Genomic DNA, 16,130 nt, shown 5'->3' on the forward strand with positions numbered 1-16,130 from the left:
CGAGGTCTACTTTTGACTCGCGCGGGCACGCGTAACAGCACCTGCTGAGCAGATCTGAGCGATGAGATGTAAATAAATGAGACATGTTCTGATGACGTCTTTCCACCTCGTATTCGGTAATAAGCAGCTCTCCGCATTCTTCCACTCCATACTCCTGCTGTACTACAGTCCTACACGTGGCAAGCAAGCACGCGATCGCAGACAGCAGACAGTTACACCGGGCCATGACTGTGCAGCTTCAAGTGGGCCCACCAGCGACCGTTCTTACAATCGGCCGACAAAATAAACATGACAGAAAACAATAACAAATCAGCTCCTGGGTCCATTGATAAGTACTCCGTACCCAAGGAATTGATTAATGATCGTTCAAGTCCAAATAGAGCTAGACCATCCCACTCTCTCAGGAATTAGTCTTTTCGTGGGATGGGTTTGTGGAACGAAGGTGACTTATGTCCTGACTGAATAAGCTTAGCTTGACGCAGGGACTGGGTCGGTGGACTCAGTGGATAAGGGGGTTTCGGAGGTCGAGGCCTGTTCTGGTTAGGTGGTTATTTGGTTGGGGTGGGCCGATGTTTGCGCTGCAAGAAAAAAAGATGGCTGGCGTGCCGTTTTCCGTTGATTTGATGGAATTGATGGATTTGAAATAACCAAGAGGGAAGTAGTGTGTGGATGTAATGAGGTTGCCTACTTTACTGGGGAGATAAAATTCCTTTGAAGTTTGGCTAGGTTGTAGGTTGCTACTCTAGTGGAGGGATGGATGCCTTTGGTTTGAGCGTGTTCATTGTGTGTCTGTTAGCTATCAAACTACTAGGCCGAAAAAGGGTTCATACGGCCATTTCTAGCACAGTAGGAATGAAAGGCATATTCTGGTTGACAGTAACTCTGCATGCTGATATGCGGTCTGGCGTCTCACTGCGTTCAGGACCTAAGTATATGTACTCCGTACTAGTAGATGGAAATAGGGAGTCCTCCAGAGTACAGATCATCCAAATTCAGCGGCTTGTAAACTTCGTGACTTGCACGAATCAATTGTGTAGCACTGGAGTCAAGCTAGAGTCAAGCTTTTCTGACCTTTCTCAAGCATGTAGAGATTAGAAAATTCTATTCTGGGGGCCGTTTGACGAGATGCATTTTTGACAAGTTGACGATCACGCCTCTCTTCGGCTGCTCTTGATGGAACTCGGAGATTGGACACAGTTGCACCAAGTCAACGACATGCAACACATCTGATGTTGACCCAACACTAGATGGAGGTTCCGGAAGGCTTCGTTTAGGGTTCTTCCAGCAGACCCTGAGAGCAAGGCAAATGTTCTGAGCTTGCATTTGTCGAAACTCATCAGCAGAAGTTATTCAATGACTTCACCCTTAGCACCTCACATCACAAGAAGACAGATTCTTCAGATCAAGCGAACAACCTCGAATGTAAAACCTCGCTGACTCCAGATCCTCCATTGGGAGAATGTGCTCCAGCTCACGGCCTAGATGCTTAAAGTACGCATTACATCTGGCTGATCCGTTCACAACAGCGATCAACACATAGCGCAGCAATGGCTGCCACTCAGCGCGGAACCTCCGTTGTTGTCTCTCATCATCTTCAACGCCTGGTGGTCTGTTGAAATGTGCAATGATCCGGTTCTGATCCTGTACCAAGAAAGATTCAGCGGTGTCGTTATATTGAGAATTTGGTCCACTCCGCACACCGTCTCATACTTGTGAACGAATTCAGTGCGTTGATCGCGCTGGTTATCTGCTTGTATGCTACCGCGTCAGCCTTGGAGGCCTTCGCCCAAATGTTCTCGAAGATAAGCCGTACGCCGTCCATTGAGCGCTAAAGGCACGCCCGCATTGGTTGCTGTGATACCTCACGCAGTCAGAGTACACCGGCAAGAATACGTCCTCCGGCTCGGGGTACGATGCAAGGCCCAGCGCGACGACCCATCCACCACGAGCCTAATCACCGGCCTGGAAGACACTCAGGTTCTTTTGGTCTACGAGCAGAGGTGGGTATCCTCGCAGAAGTGTCGGACGTAATCCTTGCTGAACGCTCTCTGGGTAGTTACTGCAAGATGCAAGATCACGATATCAGGCTTGATGATTTGCACCTCGAGAACGGCACCGCTTATAGTGAATGCTCGTGGTCAGGGCCGATATTCTACTAGCTGCGGCCTTTCTTTGAGGACGGCCATGAGGACGAACACCAAGATGACTCGGAGCGACATCCGATAACTGCTCGCCGTCCACGGGGGGTGTGCATCGGACCATCCTTCAATCCACCCAGGTCCTCCGTCCACGGGTCCCTTCTGACGATCGTAAGGCCGTTCGCGCTTTTCGCGAGGTGGAGGTGAGCATACTCGAGCCGCGCTCCGTAAGAGCGAGTGTCGCTAGCCTGATCAGAAAGGCTACAATAATGGCGTATGCCGACAATGAGGGCAGCAGATTGTCGGACACCATGATGAGTGATCGTGACTACAAAAGAGTTATTGTCGGACTCTCCATGAGCCAGGTACACCACCAAATTTATCATAACCGCTGCGTGATTGAAAGGAGGCTATGATGGGCCTGGCTGACAGTAAGCAGCCCTGGATACTGTGGCTGAATCTACTCGCTTTTTGAAAGGGCATTCTCCAATCATCAGCACTGCGGAATACGAATGTAAAGCCACGACCTTTGCCCAACGGTTGGTTTCAGCTAAGCGCCTGAACAGACTAACACAAGACTGAAAAATGCGGTCAGGCGCGGCCCTGGTTCAGTGGCCAATGGTTCCGATACACTACTTCACCGGACATGTGCAGCTAATGGCCTGGGAGACTATGAGCACCGGGACGATATGAGGAAGCTCCTAGCGCGCCGAGTTTTGGAACATCAATGCGTCAGAAACGACAAATAAGGGCCGTTGCATCACGCTGTTGGAATGGGTTATCAGAACCTTGTCTATCTACTCCTCGAACACAAAGCCGACGTCAAAGCCAATGGGAAGACCTGCGATCGCCGGCAATATACCCTTGCAGATTGGGAAATAAGTGGCTCGCGGAATGTCCCACGAAGAGGCCGAGTGCATTACCATTTGCCCGTTCGTTCACAGTAATGGATTCAAGACACCAGGAATGAAGCGTCTCGCAGAAGACGCTATCTACGGGACCGACTGCTCAGGAAAGACCGCCCTCCACTTTGCACAATCAAAACGCTGCTAAGTCTCCTAGGGAGCAGCATATGATAGAACAAGAGATCGAATACGAGAAGCCTTCTTGACGTTCCGGAAAGCACTGCGTTTATATGGATGAGCCCTACACTATGCCACGGAGAACGGATATTTGGATGCAGTGAGGCTGCTTTTGAACTACGATTGTATCAATGTGCAAGCGAGGGACAATTCTGGCAGAAGAGCCATGGATTTGGCTGGATAACAACATCTATGACGTTTTTACTTTCAAGATTGAAGAATTGGCATGGCTGATATTTCAAGAAGACATCAGTATATTCTATTGTTCTCATGCTTCAGTTAATTCATGAAGGAATAGATTAGCTAATCAAGCTTGCAAACATGCCACAGCATTGAGGCTGTGTGCTAAGCCATTTTGAGAACTGACGATCGTTGCTAATTATAAGCTGACCCAGGCAGAATGATAAGTTGATGACCATTCATTTGTGAGCATTCAAGACAAATCAGGTCGTGCTTTGGAGACCGAGCCCACATGCTGCCAAATGGGTGGGCCTAATCTTTGCCACGACAAAACCTGTAGTTTGGTGGAAGGGACTGATGTGGGATGCTGGGGATAGATCGGGCTATTTTTACCAAAGAATTGCACCAGACTATCCGCCATCTTATAGCTTAATCTCCTTTGATATCGAACGATACAACCAGGAAGGGCTATTGGTCGGTAGACACGACCTACCTTAGGTAACTGGCCGGGTAATAATTAATCAAAACCACCAACGCCGCAGGTTTTCTAGAAACAATTGCTGAGGCTCTGAAGGTGCTGTTGACCAAATGTATGCATAACGATGACGTGCAGACTCAACGCCTCCATAGCCAAAACTTCTCGGTGGATTTGAAGCGCAATCCGTACCATTATCGAGGATTCCAACAACCGGCTCTCCGGCTCTCTTCATGGGCATGCCGGAAAAGGTAATCCTCGGATACGGGGAAGTGTCAGCAGCATACTGCACAGCCTGAGAGGAGGTAAACGAGACGGCCAATTGCTGAGCAGGCAGCCATCATTACCAAATTTAAGAATGAGGACCAGAGCGTAGTTGAATAGCTTCAAGTAAGCAGACAGATATGCGGAGAGAGACCCTCTATCAAGCTCATCAAAAGGTGAAACCATGGCCTGTCTACCCATCACCACTAGCTCCGACCGTGACGTTTCACAACTATTGATTTGGTCTCTCAAAACGTGAGCCAGGGAGAAAAGGGGACTTGACGATCAGCTAGTTTGGTCTGTGCATAATCCAGCAGCCCCTGTATGATTACTATCATTCATCACCATCAATAAATTTCAAAACAAATCAAAAGTAGTTGCCACGAAGCTAGCTTTCAGCATCAGCCACATTCGCACAAACAATATTCAAGAACGAGGGGTAAGCGAACAAGGACAGTAGCAGAAGTAACATCCTTATCAACCACCAATTCATTCTCTGTTTTCTATGAATAGTTGTTGATCGAGCTTCTGTAGGACCCATAAGCGCCTGATCGTCATCACTTCTCTTCTTTTAATATTATTGCCGTCCTGCGGGTCCAGAACTTTGCCTACTGTTAGCTCCGAAGGAATTCAGAGCCAACCCTTCGCGCCTTTCAGAGAGCGCTTCTGCTTGCCGTTCCGCCTGCGACTGTCCGCCTCAGCCGCGTGTCTCACTGTCATTTCGTCCCTTTCTTCAAATCGTTCCATTTTTTTGCCTTCGACATATTCAGCCCTCCCACTTCTCTTTTGTTATACTCATTTTCCATTCTTTAATTCCTTCCTTCTAGCTCCGTTACTGTACGTTGCTTTAGTGACAGTCGGCGAATTCGGGTTAATCTCTTGTCCCAAGCGCATTTGGACAACCTCCTGAATTCCGGAACCGCAGTCGCCCTTGCACCACAGGATACGAAGAACCGCGACCGGATCATAATACAACGCATATCGGGTTTCAAGAGAGCAAAAGGAGCTTATTTATTCAACTATTGTGTTTGCGTATAGGAATTCTGACATAATTACATCATGAGTGTATGTTTTGAATGGCTACCCCTTTCCCTTGCGATTCTCCAAGCACAAAAACCTTATACTGACTTCTTCGCCAAAGTACGCGGACAACTCTCAGGGTGGCTACGGCCAGTACAACCCTTATGGTGGCCAGCAGCAAAACAATGCCTACGGCGGCCAACAACAAGGCTACGGCCAGTCCCCCTACCAGCAAGCCAACAATATGGAGCAGGGTAATGGCAACTATGGTAGGACTCCTCAGAGCCTTAGGTCGAGCGTACGTCTCTAATGCACGTTGCCTCATACAGAAATGTCCTCTATGGGTGGTTACGGCGGCCAGCAGCAGCAGCCATCTGGCCCGACCGCATTGCTGAACAAATGCAAAGAAATCAACGATGGTATTGCCGATCTGCGAGCCAAGAGAGAGGGCCAGCTCGCCGCCGCTCAGAACGGTTTGCTCGACTCGAGTACTGGAAAGGAAGATCAGGCCTCTCGCCAGACACTCGATTACATCGAAGACGAGATCAACAACGGTTTCCGTTACCTCCGGGACCTCCTGAAAAAGATCAAGCAGACACCTGGCTCTGGAGACAGCCGTGTTCAGACTCAGGTCGATGTAACCAGCCGGAACTTGCGTCGCGAGATTGAGCAGTACCAGAGGGCCCAGTCAGATTTCCAGAAGCGGTTGCGCGAGCAGGTGCGCCGACGATACGAGATCGCAAACCCAGAGGCTTCTCCCGAGGAGATCGAACAGGGTGTTGACAATGTTCTGATGGGCCAAGAGCAGAGCTTCCAGGTACGAGATAATGGCTTATTCCAAGTATCTGCGACAGGTGCTGATTTGCTTCTGATAGGTTACCGGTAGCAGAACCAGACAGGCCAATGACGCCAGACAAGCTGCTTTGGAGCGGTCCGCCGCTATTCGAAAGATCGAACAGGATATGATTGAGCTGGGCCGTTTGTACCAGGAAGTTGCAGAGCTGGTGCATCAACAAGATGCTGCTGTTGAGCAGATCAACCAAGGCGCCGAAGATGTTGTCGACAATGTCCAGAATGCGAACACCCAGATTGATCACGCCATCAAGAGCGCACGCAATGCCAGAAAGTGGAAGTGGTATGCGCTGCTCATCGTCAGTACGTATCATCTTTGTCCTCTCTGTGAAAGCATCAAAGTTGACTTACCGTTACCCTAGTTCTGATCATTGCCATCGTTGTCGGTGTTGCTGTTGGTGTCACCCAGGCCAACAAAGCGTAAAATGGCCGTCCATGAAAGATGCTTGCACCAAAACGGCTTGCAGAATACGTTTGTCGGCTGCTTATGATCTACTCCGCACTCGGAAATCTGCGTCGCTACATCAGGCCTCTCGATATCCCTATATCTCGTCCTCTGCACTATCCTTTCGCCATACGTTGTCCATGCAATGCGGAAGTGAAAGTCATAATTTCGGCGTGGCATCGTCATCCGATGCCTGGTTCCGCTTCACTCATCCATCCGAGCTGCACAAATACCGTTCATTTCCCCCCTCGAGATTTCCTAGTGTATTTTCTTATACCACTCAGTCGCGTTCTCCTCTGTTTTAATCCTGTCTAATATTTGTCTCCTTGTTTGAAAAAGCACGGCAGCTTGCGAGTTCCTTCTCCGTATCACCTTGGCTCCCCCCTTGCGCTTTTTGTATCTCCGGGTCGTGTATATCTGCTTCGTGTCCGATGATATGCGACTTGATGGTCCGTCGCTGCTCTTGACTAGGATACGCATGATGCTGTCGTACATGTACATATTAGATTTCCTCCTCGCTTTTACTGCCGTTGGCCCTAGAATCTATGTAATAATCGAACTCTAATTCGTTACGAAAGTGTAGATATGTACAGAGAATCTTACCCAGTTACCGAATTGGGTCTATTTCCAAACCACGACATTCGTAATAGACACCAGACCTCGAATATCAGACAGTCAGCCGGCATTAACATGGCCACAGCATACTACTGCCCTAAGCCTGGGACTGCCTAGCCTTCTCCCGCTCCTCCTCCTCCGGCGTCCTCGTCCGCAACTGCAAAGCATGGATTCCCCCCTCCCGACTAATCTCATCCTTAAGTAGAGCGTAGACCATCCGATGCCGCGCAGGCTGCATCTTCGACTGGAAAGCAGAGGATGTGATCGTGACACTGTACACACACGTATTAGCTCGACCCCATCCCTCCCTTCTTTCCGGACAATATAATAGGGTGCCATCGCAGACGTACTGGAAATGCGTCTCTTTCGAAGTTACGCCTTGCATAGGGGCGTGGTGCGCGTGCTTGTGCGAGTCATTGCGGATTATGAGGGTTGAGGGGGAGAAGGCGGTCGTTATCTATGCGGAACGTTCGGCTAGCTGTCGACCTCCAAGGAAAGCGGGGGATTGTGTCAATATGCTCCGTACCTTTTCGCGGATCGTATCCTCCAACGGGGTCGTGGAGGTGGATGACATTCTGGATGGGAGGGTGCTTCTGAGTGGGGAGAAGAGGCGGCGGGGGAGCAGGCCTGGTCGGCTGCGGAGGGGGAGCATTGACGGGTAACCCTACTTGGGGACTTGTAAGGCGAAGGTGGGCGGGTAGAGAGGTGTCTCTTGCAGAAGATAATGGTCTTGTTTGGGGTTGTAAATTGTATGATCTGCTCCGGTCTGGGCCTGTGATCCCAAGATGCTGTTTTGGGGATAGCGTTTTGCGGGTGATGGTTTGCGCCGCAATGTCCGTTGACGTGGATTTCGGATGGAATTGTCTGCTTCACAGGTTATACTAATTTCTCGAGTCGAGGAATTGAGCCTTACCCAATGTATGAACTTCTCTTCCATTTGCCTGCATTGTCGTTCCTGGCGTTGTGTGTGCTAACTGGTAAAATGACAGTGTAGACCCAAACCGCAGAGCTCCGGAGCACCTCCGTTTATGACATCAATCCAACGCGCAGCAATTGGTCTCGAGCATTGATATCTCGCGATTACCCGCACCTCGTTTGTATACCGCAAGAGGAGGAGGTACATGAGACACTCTTAAGGATAGAATCCGCCATGCAAGGACGCAATCTCGTGTCATTGCTTTCTTGGGGCTCTCCGTCCTTTCGGGACGTCGGGGCAGCATTTGCTCGCAAGCCCTTTAAGAGCTGTCTTCAGAACGTGACAACGCGAGCTTCGCTTCGTTCCTTGTCAACGTTACCGAATCTTCCTCTCTTCCAAGCACTCAAAGACCATGACCCCTCAAGCCTCGCCGTCGTTCATAGCGCATCTTCGCGATCTTTCACGTATGGTAACTTGGTCGCGGACGTGCTGCAGGCGAAAGAACGTCTGCTAGGGTCTGTTGGGGGAAGGCAGGATTCGCTATCTGGGGAAAGGGTTGCATTCCTTGCGGAGAATAGCTACGATTACGTAGGTACTGTTTCTCTACTCTGCCCCCGGAGGATCTTATACAAGTGTCCTGTGTGGATTACCCGTACCTTGGCTTAATGGCTGATCCGGACCTGCAGTGACACTCCTCTCTATCCTTGCAAGCAATGCCATTGCTCTCCCTCTTTCTCCTGCGTTCCCTGTCGGCGAACTGAAGTATATCCTCGACAACTCCCAGGCCAAGGTGTTGGTCGCTACTCTGAAGTACGCAGATAAGGCGCACGACCTGCTCAAGGCCGGGTTGAATACAGAGCCTGTACTGGATATCAAAGAGAAGATTCAGGTGGGTGCGACGAGCTCGCACCCAGTCTCTTTGGAGAATCTCGACGGGGAGGGATCGCTGGGGGGCATGATGCTTTATACTTCTGGGACTACGAACCGGCCGGTAGGCATTAGGCTTTCCATTACCCTCTTTTTAAACTCTGATGGGCTGGAAGGATGCCTAGACTGACTATCAATTAGAAAGGCGTGCTCATTCCCCAGTCAGCACTCACCGCACAAGCGTCTTCGCTATTAGAGGCGTGGAAATATACCCCTGAAGATCGATTGCTTCATCTTCTTCCTCTACATCACATCCATGGAACTGTTAATGCGATTGTGACGCCTATACTTGCCGGATCTTCCATTGAATTCATGTTTCCGTTCAATACAGACGCCGTGTGGAATAGGCTTGCAGCGCCATTTTTGCCTAACAGCACGACTAAGAGTAAGATCTCATTCCTCACAGCTGTGCCGACAATCTACAATCGACTGCTCTCGAGCTTTCCCAGCCTACGTCCCGAAATTCAGGAAGCTGCGAAGAAGGGCATCTCGCCCGAGAATCTCCGCTTGAACATCTCTGGCTCCGCCGCTCTCCCAACACCGACCAAGCAAGCCTGGCAGGATCTCAGCAATGGAAATGTCCTCCTTGAGCGCTTTGGCATGACTGAGGTTGGTATGGCCATCAGCTGCGGACTCGACTTTGCGGACCGTGTGGATGGAAGCGTCGGCTGGCCGCTGCCGTCTGTGGAAGCTAGGCTGGTCGATACCGAGACGAACGAAGTCATCAAGCCTGGGGAGGAGCTCGATGGCAACGGTCGTGAGCGGGAAGGTGAAATCCAGCTTCGTGGACCGACGATCTTCCGCGAATACTGGGCCAATGAGAAGGCTACAAAGGAGGCCTTTGTGGATAGCGACGATGGGAAAGGCAAATGGTTCAAAACAGGCGACGTTGCTACCCGCCGAGTAGTCCAGAACGCCGGCAAGGGGACCAGCGGTGAATGGGCTAGGGGCCCAATGTATTTCATCCAGGGTCGACTGAGCGTCGATATCATCAAAACGGGTGGAGAGAAAGTCAGCGCGTTGGAAGTCGAGAGGGAGTTACTCTCACTGTACGCTCACCTATTCCACTCGCCCGTACATTCAAACTAACTTGTTCGATCAGCCCTCAGGTCGCCGAAGCCGCCGTTGTTGGTCTTCCATCCGAGCAATGGGGTCAAAAGGTCGCTGCGGTAGTCGTCCTGAATCCCGAAGTAGCAGCCAAGACAGGTCGCAACGGCAAACCCTGGGGTCCTATGGACATGCGGCGCGCCCTTAAAGACCGGCTAGCGAGCTACAAGCTGCCCCAGGAGATGAAGGTCCTCGACGGGCCAATCCCGCGAAATGCCATGGGAAAGGGTAAGTGGTCCTGACCTCGTCATTTGGCTACTTAAAAACCTAACTATGGATGTTTGCAGTAAACAAGAAGACACTCGTCAAGGAGGTCTTTGGATAGTAATCACGAGATCGCACATCTAATCCTGTATAATAAGCTGCTCGACGAAATATGTAAATTCACCCATGTCCAAGGTCAGACGATTCTGGCCACAATCGTTCCGAGTAACCTGAGATTATGCACCATCATGATGCTATAATGACGGAAAGGAGGTTTGGGCGGATATCCGCCGATTCATCGCTTGCAAAAATCAGAGGTCAACCATGGGATTTGACGAGATACCATACATCGAGCGCTCCTGGACGGGAATGATTCGCATATTGAATCAATTGGAAACAGTGTCTGAATGGCACGCCTATCAATGAGTAGTTCGACTTCTTGAGCGGGATTGTTGCCAGTCGCCGAAAGACGCCTGCGGAGTCGGGCACGGGTCTTGCAATCTTGAGACAGTCTTCGAAGCCAGGTTGTCAATCAGACATAATGTCCCTTATGGCAAACCTCTCGACTTCCAAATCGGCTCGTTCCATACTCCACTCGTTCCCAGGATCCTTTCCCGCAAAGGATGACAGGACGTTCGCTTCAGCAAAATCCTCCTCTAATCGATGAGCATGGGCTCTTCTGCATCGTTCCATGGTGTGATCTTTATGCTGATCCAAATACCGGATTCGATTGCTTGAAATAACGGGAGTCGCATACAATGATGCAATATCTTCGTATCTCGGATCTCTGTCCCCCAGCAGTATGGCCAGGCACACTCCGGACTCAAATGGGATATGCCAAAAAACAAACCGTGGGTCCTACCCTTCTGGTGGGATATGTTCCCTCGAAGCGGCAGTATATAACCTCCAGGCTGTACCTATCAGCAGAAAAAGATCTGTCCACTGACTGAACACATCATCCTTGGTTGATGCGATAGCAACAATGGCTCGAACACTTGCAGCCACCGCGCTGGTACTCCTTCCCCTTGTGACTGCGCAGCAGATCGGTTCCATCGCCGAGAATCACCCGCAGCTCACAACATACAGGTGCAGTTCTCAGGGTGGCTGCGTTGCACAGAGTACCTCAGTCGTGCTTGACATCGGTGCGCATTGGATACACCAAAGGGGAGCCCAGACATCATGCACAACTAGCAACGGCCTTGACCCGTCTCTCTGCCCGGACAAAGTGACCTGCAGCCAGAATTGCGTAGTCGAAGGTATCACCGACTACAGCAGCTTTGGCGTGCAGACCACGGGCAACGCCATGACGCTCCGCCAATACCAGGAGCAAAACGGCCAGATCACGACGCTGAGGCCGCGCGTGTACCTCGTCTCCGAGGACGGCATCAACTACAGCAAGCTGCAGCTCCTCAACCAGGAAATCACCTTCGACGTCGACGCCTCCAAGCTCCCCTGCGGCATGAATGGCGCCCTCTACCTCTCCGAGATGGACGCCGCGGGCGGCCGCAGCGCCCTCAACCCCGCCGGCGCGACCTACGGCACCGGCTACTGCGACGCGCAGTGCTTCAACCCCGGCCCCTGGATCAACGGCGAGGCCAACACCGCCAGCGCAGGCGCCTGCTGCCAGGAGATGGACCTGTGGGAGGCCAACGCCCGATCCACAATCTTCTCCCCGCACCCGTGCGACACGGCCGGGCTGTACGCGTGCGCCGGCGCCGAATGCACCTCCATCTGCGACGGGTACGGATGCACCTACAATCCCTACGCGCTCGGCGCAAAGTATTACTACGGCTACGGTCTCGCCGTCGACACCAGCAAGCCGATAACCGTCGTCACGCAGTTCGTGACGACCGATAACACTGCGACAAGCACACTAGCCGAGATCCGCCGACTGTACGTGCAGGACGGCAAGGTCATCCAGAACACGGTTATCGCTATGACGGAGGCCTTCTGCTCGTGGTCGAGCACGTTCGAGGCGCTGGGTGGGTTGCAGCGTATGGGCGAAGCGCTGGGTAGGGGCATGGTGCCTGTGTTCAGTATCTGGGATGATCCGGCCCTGTGGATGCATTGGCTTGATACTGGCGGTGCCGGGCCGTGCAGCAGCACCGAGGGAGATCCTGCTTTCATACAGGCCAACTATCCCAATACGGCGGTGACTTTTTCGAATATCAGGTGGGGCGATATTGGCAGTACGTACTCTGCTTAGGTACTGCTGGTGTATTTATACAATTACTTCGACTGCCAATTTGTACTTATGGTTCTGTCAGAGAAGCCTGCACATAAAGATGAGCGCAACTCACTGCGATAAGATCCTAGAAACATGTTTGGTGTATTGTAGACGTGCAAAGCACTCAGAGGTAGGAGATATTCTTGGCGAGGAGCTAGGAAGCTCTGACTTTATGTTCTTCAAGATCGGTATATGATACATATGAACCACAGTTCTATAACGAGCCTGACGCCTTGCGTCGTCCAAAAGAGGCGAGGTATCCACAAAAGAAGATTTTATAAAAATACAATTCCCTTCAACTCTCCGACTTCGAGAAGAAGTGAAGTGCTAACGCCACTCACCAACGCGCTCAAAATGCTTGACCACTCGCGTGGCCTCCATGACGACCAGCATGCGAGCCAAATCCACCGAAGTTATCTTAGCTTCAACGACGCTGAGGATGTTGGCATCCGGTACATTGTGGGTAAGAATCTGGCAGCGGACTCCTAGAGACGTGATGACGCCCGCGTATCCTTGGCCGAACTCAGTGCCTGCCATGGAGGTACAGCTGTACGGCTTGTGGAGGAGGCATGGGAACGTCTCGGGTAATGTGCATTCAGCAAAGTAGAATGCGCGGAAGAGGAGCATGCACGACCAGAACTGCTTGGACGCGGCGTCGCAGTCCCTGATGCGATTGCGTTTCCAGCGTGATCTGGAGATATACTTGTCGACATAGTCCTTGGAGAAAGGGAGAACAGAGGTATCCTTCGTGGCGTCTAGGGGACGCCCGCGTTCGTGCTCGAAGCGCAGCGCGGCTTCGATCTGGTAGTGTGCGAGGAGGTCGATGTATCGCCGAAGTGGGCTTGTGGACTTGATGTAGGCGTCCAGGCCGAGGGGAATATGTGGGATGGGGGTCGATGAGGAGATGCCCTTGGGGGCTGTGAGGTGTAGCCATCCTTCTCCTCCGTATTCAGCCATGTTTTCGTTCGTTAGTCTCGGGTATTCGGGGTGATAGCATGTTCCGTCGTAGACTGCTGGGATGTTGCGCTCTGCGCACCATTTCCCAGAGATCCAACAAGCGAAATTCATCAAGGTTGAGATGAGATTTCGCTTTGTGAGGTCAGGTACTTCGTGGGGGTCGATGTCCTGCAAGCGCAGCTGGATGATTGGATCGCCCAAGTAGTAGCGGCCTTTGCTGATATCCATGTTGTAGGGTTTCATGGGCGCCGTCCCTGCGAAGACAGAGACAGAATTATCAGCAGGCGACGGCCACTCCATGGCCCCGTTTTTGAGACGGTATTCACGAAATGACAACATCAGTTTACGCAAGGTATGGAAAGCGCGCTCGTCTTCTGGTGCTAGCGAGCTCTGCAACTCTTCCCGAGAGTGCGGCTGCGTAATAGTTCCCCCCACTGTCAGGGTATCCGACGATCCAGTGGTTGGTTCAAAAAGACTACGTAGCTTGCCGTGCGTGATATAGATTACGTTTCTGACAATGCCATTGGCGATTTTTGTTTCCAGGACTTCACCTTGCAAATTCATCTTGGCACTGAGTGTGAGCGTAGGGCGACCAGGAGCCAAGCTGAAATGGCTCTGAGTCAATGAGCTGGGCAGCATCGGGTATGTGCGCTCTGGAACGTAGAGAGTCTGATTACGCACGGCAGCGTATTCCATGATGGAGCTATCAGGTTCGACAAATGCGGAGGGATTGGCAATGTGGATGTGTATCCAGAAAGTGTCATTCGAGCTTGGGATAGGCTCCAAAGACACTCCATCATCGATCTCTTGCGCGTCAGGATTGTCCACGCAGTAGACTGGCAGATTACCAAAGTCAGTCCGCAGGCTCTGCATTCTGTCTGATAGCCCTTCCGATTTGAGCTTCTCGCACACTTGCTTGACATCCTCCCACATAGCATCTGACCTGCTCGAGACACCGTGCCCAGGAAGAGCTAAACTCTGGTCGAGTAATCGCAAATTTTCCCAAGGAGATAACACCCCTAATTCCTGTAAGAAGAGCTTGACGGTCGCTGCGTTCAGCTCGAGAGTGGTATACATTCCAGTAGCGCGCATGATGTGGGAACCAGCCGACCTCAATGACCCGGAGTTCATTCTCCTAGGAGGTATGCACCATAGCAACAGATATTCTATGATCATTCGGTCGGTGTCATTGAACTTCTCAGTGAGCATTTCGCGATACACCATGGGCTTTCCATCCTGTCCAGGTGCGAACCGGTGTGCCGTCGGACCAACGCTCGCCATGATCGTCGGCGACCGCACTTTTCTGCTCACCCGTATGAGACGCTGGGCTTTTTGCAGGAATTGTTGCAGAGGATGGTCCTTCATATTGGACTTCTCCTCTCCTATTACCCTGCCTGTCGCAGACCGGACGAGGTATTCTTGATGTTCATGTACCCATTTTGTGACAGTATCGAGGAGTCTGGCAACTCGTTTCGGTTGCACCAGGTAATGATTTGTGAATAGCGAACTTCGATCATTCTCAATAATAAATGAGTTCCGGCGGATAGCCTGATGCACAGCGAATAAGATGGTCTCGTCCAAGACCTCCTCCTCTATGCCCAAGACTTTACATGCCAGTTCTTCCAGGGTGTATTCTAGCTTCTCTTCCTCATCGGCGACAATTTCATGCAGGTTATCAAGGATATGCGCATTGTCTCGATAGACATCTTGGATCTTTGCTTCGAAGTCACTGATCCTTTGCAAGAGAGGGGCACCAACAGGTCTCGGCACTCCACCTTCAATGGCTGACTGCATCTCAAAGCTCATTTGAGCCATTGTGTCCGGAAAATGCGGCAGAAGGGGAGCGACCAATTCTGGAGGAGCGAATCCTTTCACGACATAGTCCAGATCTTTGCTGTAAGCAATTCGCCATTTGCCTCGCTCTGTGTAGAACTGTTGCTGCTTGTGAACTGATCGAACGTAGATTGCAAAGCTTAAAATGCCGTCGACACTTCGAAGAGAGGCAAGTGTCAGTGAATCCAAGCACTAGAGAGGGAGAAACTATGTATACTCACGTAGAAAGAGCCACCAAGTCCCCTGGCTGGAGGAATTCATCTGCTCCCTCTCCTTCGTCCCCGATATTGTGAAATTCCAAGCTCTCCTCGTCTGCCTCGCGTAGCACATCACTACCAGCATCAAACGCCTCCTTGCTGTCGTTTAGCATGTTCCCCACCCAAGGCGCCGAGGGATCTAATGTGCTCGCCGTCCCGGGTCCTCGAACCGGATCCAAGATGTTTGGGTGCGTCTCCTGCCATTTGCGCAGATAATTCCGAATGTCTTTGTTCTCCTCGAACTCGGTTTTTAAAAGGATATCCTCGATGGAGGTAGTAGTCTGTTGCGTGTCCTGCCCAGCGGTGGAAAACTATCAGAAATTCTATCAGAGCAAGCAAAGCACACAGTCTCAGCTAGTACTTACTTCAACATTCGTAGTCAGCGTCCGTCGAGCGAGGCATGGACAATTTGATATCTGCCCCAAGCGACTTGTGTGTTTAGTTTCAGTTAGAAGTCGGTTTCGCTTCAGCAGATGGCTCGCCCCGATGATCCCACGGGAAATGTACGTCTTTTGCACCAACAAAGACATCTCCAGGAATCAACACATAGTACAACTGAAATCCCCCCTGGAGATTCAAGAAGTGTCGGACCATCATTTGCTTGTCGCCGTCGAAAACTTGTTGCATTTTG

At 51.2% G+C, this 16,130-nt stretch overlaps 5 protein-coding genes across 5 annotated transcripts; 3 read left to right on the plus strand and 2 right to left on the minus strand.

Annotated features, from left to right (window-relative positions):
• Positions 1–5,198: 5,198 nt before the first annotated feature.
• On the plus strand, positions 5,199–6,435 carry Aud_009706 (syntaxin; the record flags this gene model as incomplete). The annotated part of the gene is made up of 5 exons (XM_043294555.1): positions 5,199–5,204; positions 5,281–5,428; positions 5,489–5,976; positions 6,035–6,314; positions 6,374–6,435. 5 exons carry the CDS (start codon positions 5,199–5,201, stop codon positions 6,433–6,435), a joined length of 984 nt encoding a protein of 327 aa, XP_043150490.1.
• Positions 6,436–7,168: 733 nt separating this feature from the next.
• Aud_009707 (BolA family protein) lies at positions 7,169–7,723 on the minus strand (the record flags this gene model as incomplete). Its single annotated transcript, XM_043294556.1, has 3 exons — positions 7,169–7,343; positions 7,422–7,528; positions 7,598–7,723. 3 exons carry the CDS (start codon positions 7,721–7,723, stop codon positions 7,169–7,171), a joined length of 408 nt encoding a protein of 135 aa, XP_043150491.1.
• A 498-nt stretch (positions 7,724–8,221) lies between these two features.
• Positions 8,222–10,346, plus strand: Aud_009708 (acyl-CoA synthetase; the record flags this gene model as incomplete). Its single annotated transcript, XM_043294557.1, has 5 exons — positions 8,222–8,579; positions 8,674–8,978; positions 9,056–9,963; positions 10,017–10,249; positions 10,309–10,346. The coding sequence occupies 5 exons, from the start codon at positions 8,222–8,224 to the stop codon at positions 10,344–10,346; spliced, it is 1,842 nt and encodes a 613-aa protein (XP_043150492.1).
• Positions 10,347–11,207: 861 nt separating this feature from the next.
• Aud_009709 (glycoside hydrolase family 7 protein) lies at positions 11,208–12,431 on the plus strand (the record flags this gene model as incomplete). The annotated part of the gene is made up of 1 exon (XM_043294558.1): positions 11,208–12,431. The coding sequence occupies one exon, from the start codon at positions 11,208–11,210 to the stop codon at positions 12,429–12,431; it is 1,224 nt and encodes a 407-aa protein (XP_043150493.1).
• Positions 12,432–12,779: 348 nt separating this feature from the next.
• Positions 12,780–16,029, minus strand: Aud_009710 (exoribonuclease II; the record flags this gene model as incomplete). The annotated part of the gene is made up of 3 exons (XM_043294559.1): positions 12,780–15,399; positions 15,464–15,810; positions 15,865–16,029. The coding sequence occupies 3 exons, from the start codon at positions 16,027–16,029 to the stop codon at positions 12,780–12,782; spliced, it is 3,132 nt and encodes a 1,043-aa protein (XP_043150494.1).
• Between the last annotated feature and the right edge of the window lie 101 nt (positions 16,030–16,130).

Source organism: Aspergillus udagawae (assembly GCF_001078395.1).
Source record: "Aspergillus udagawae IFM 46973 DNA, scaffold_8, whole genome shotgun sequence".
In the NCBI taxonomy this organism is placed as follows: domain Eukaryota; kingdom Fungi; phylum Ascomycota; class Eurotiomycetes; order Eurotiales; family Aspergillaceae; genus Aspergillus; species Aspergillus udagawae.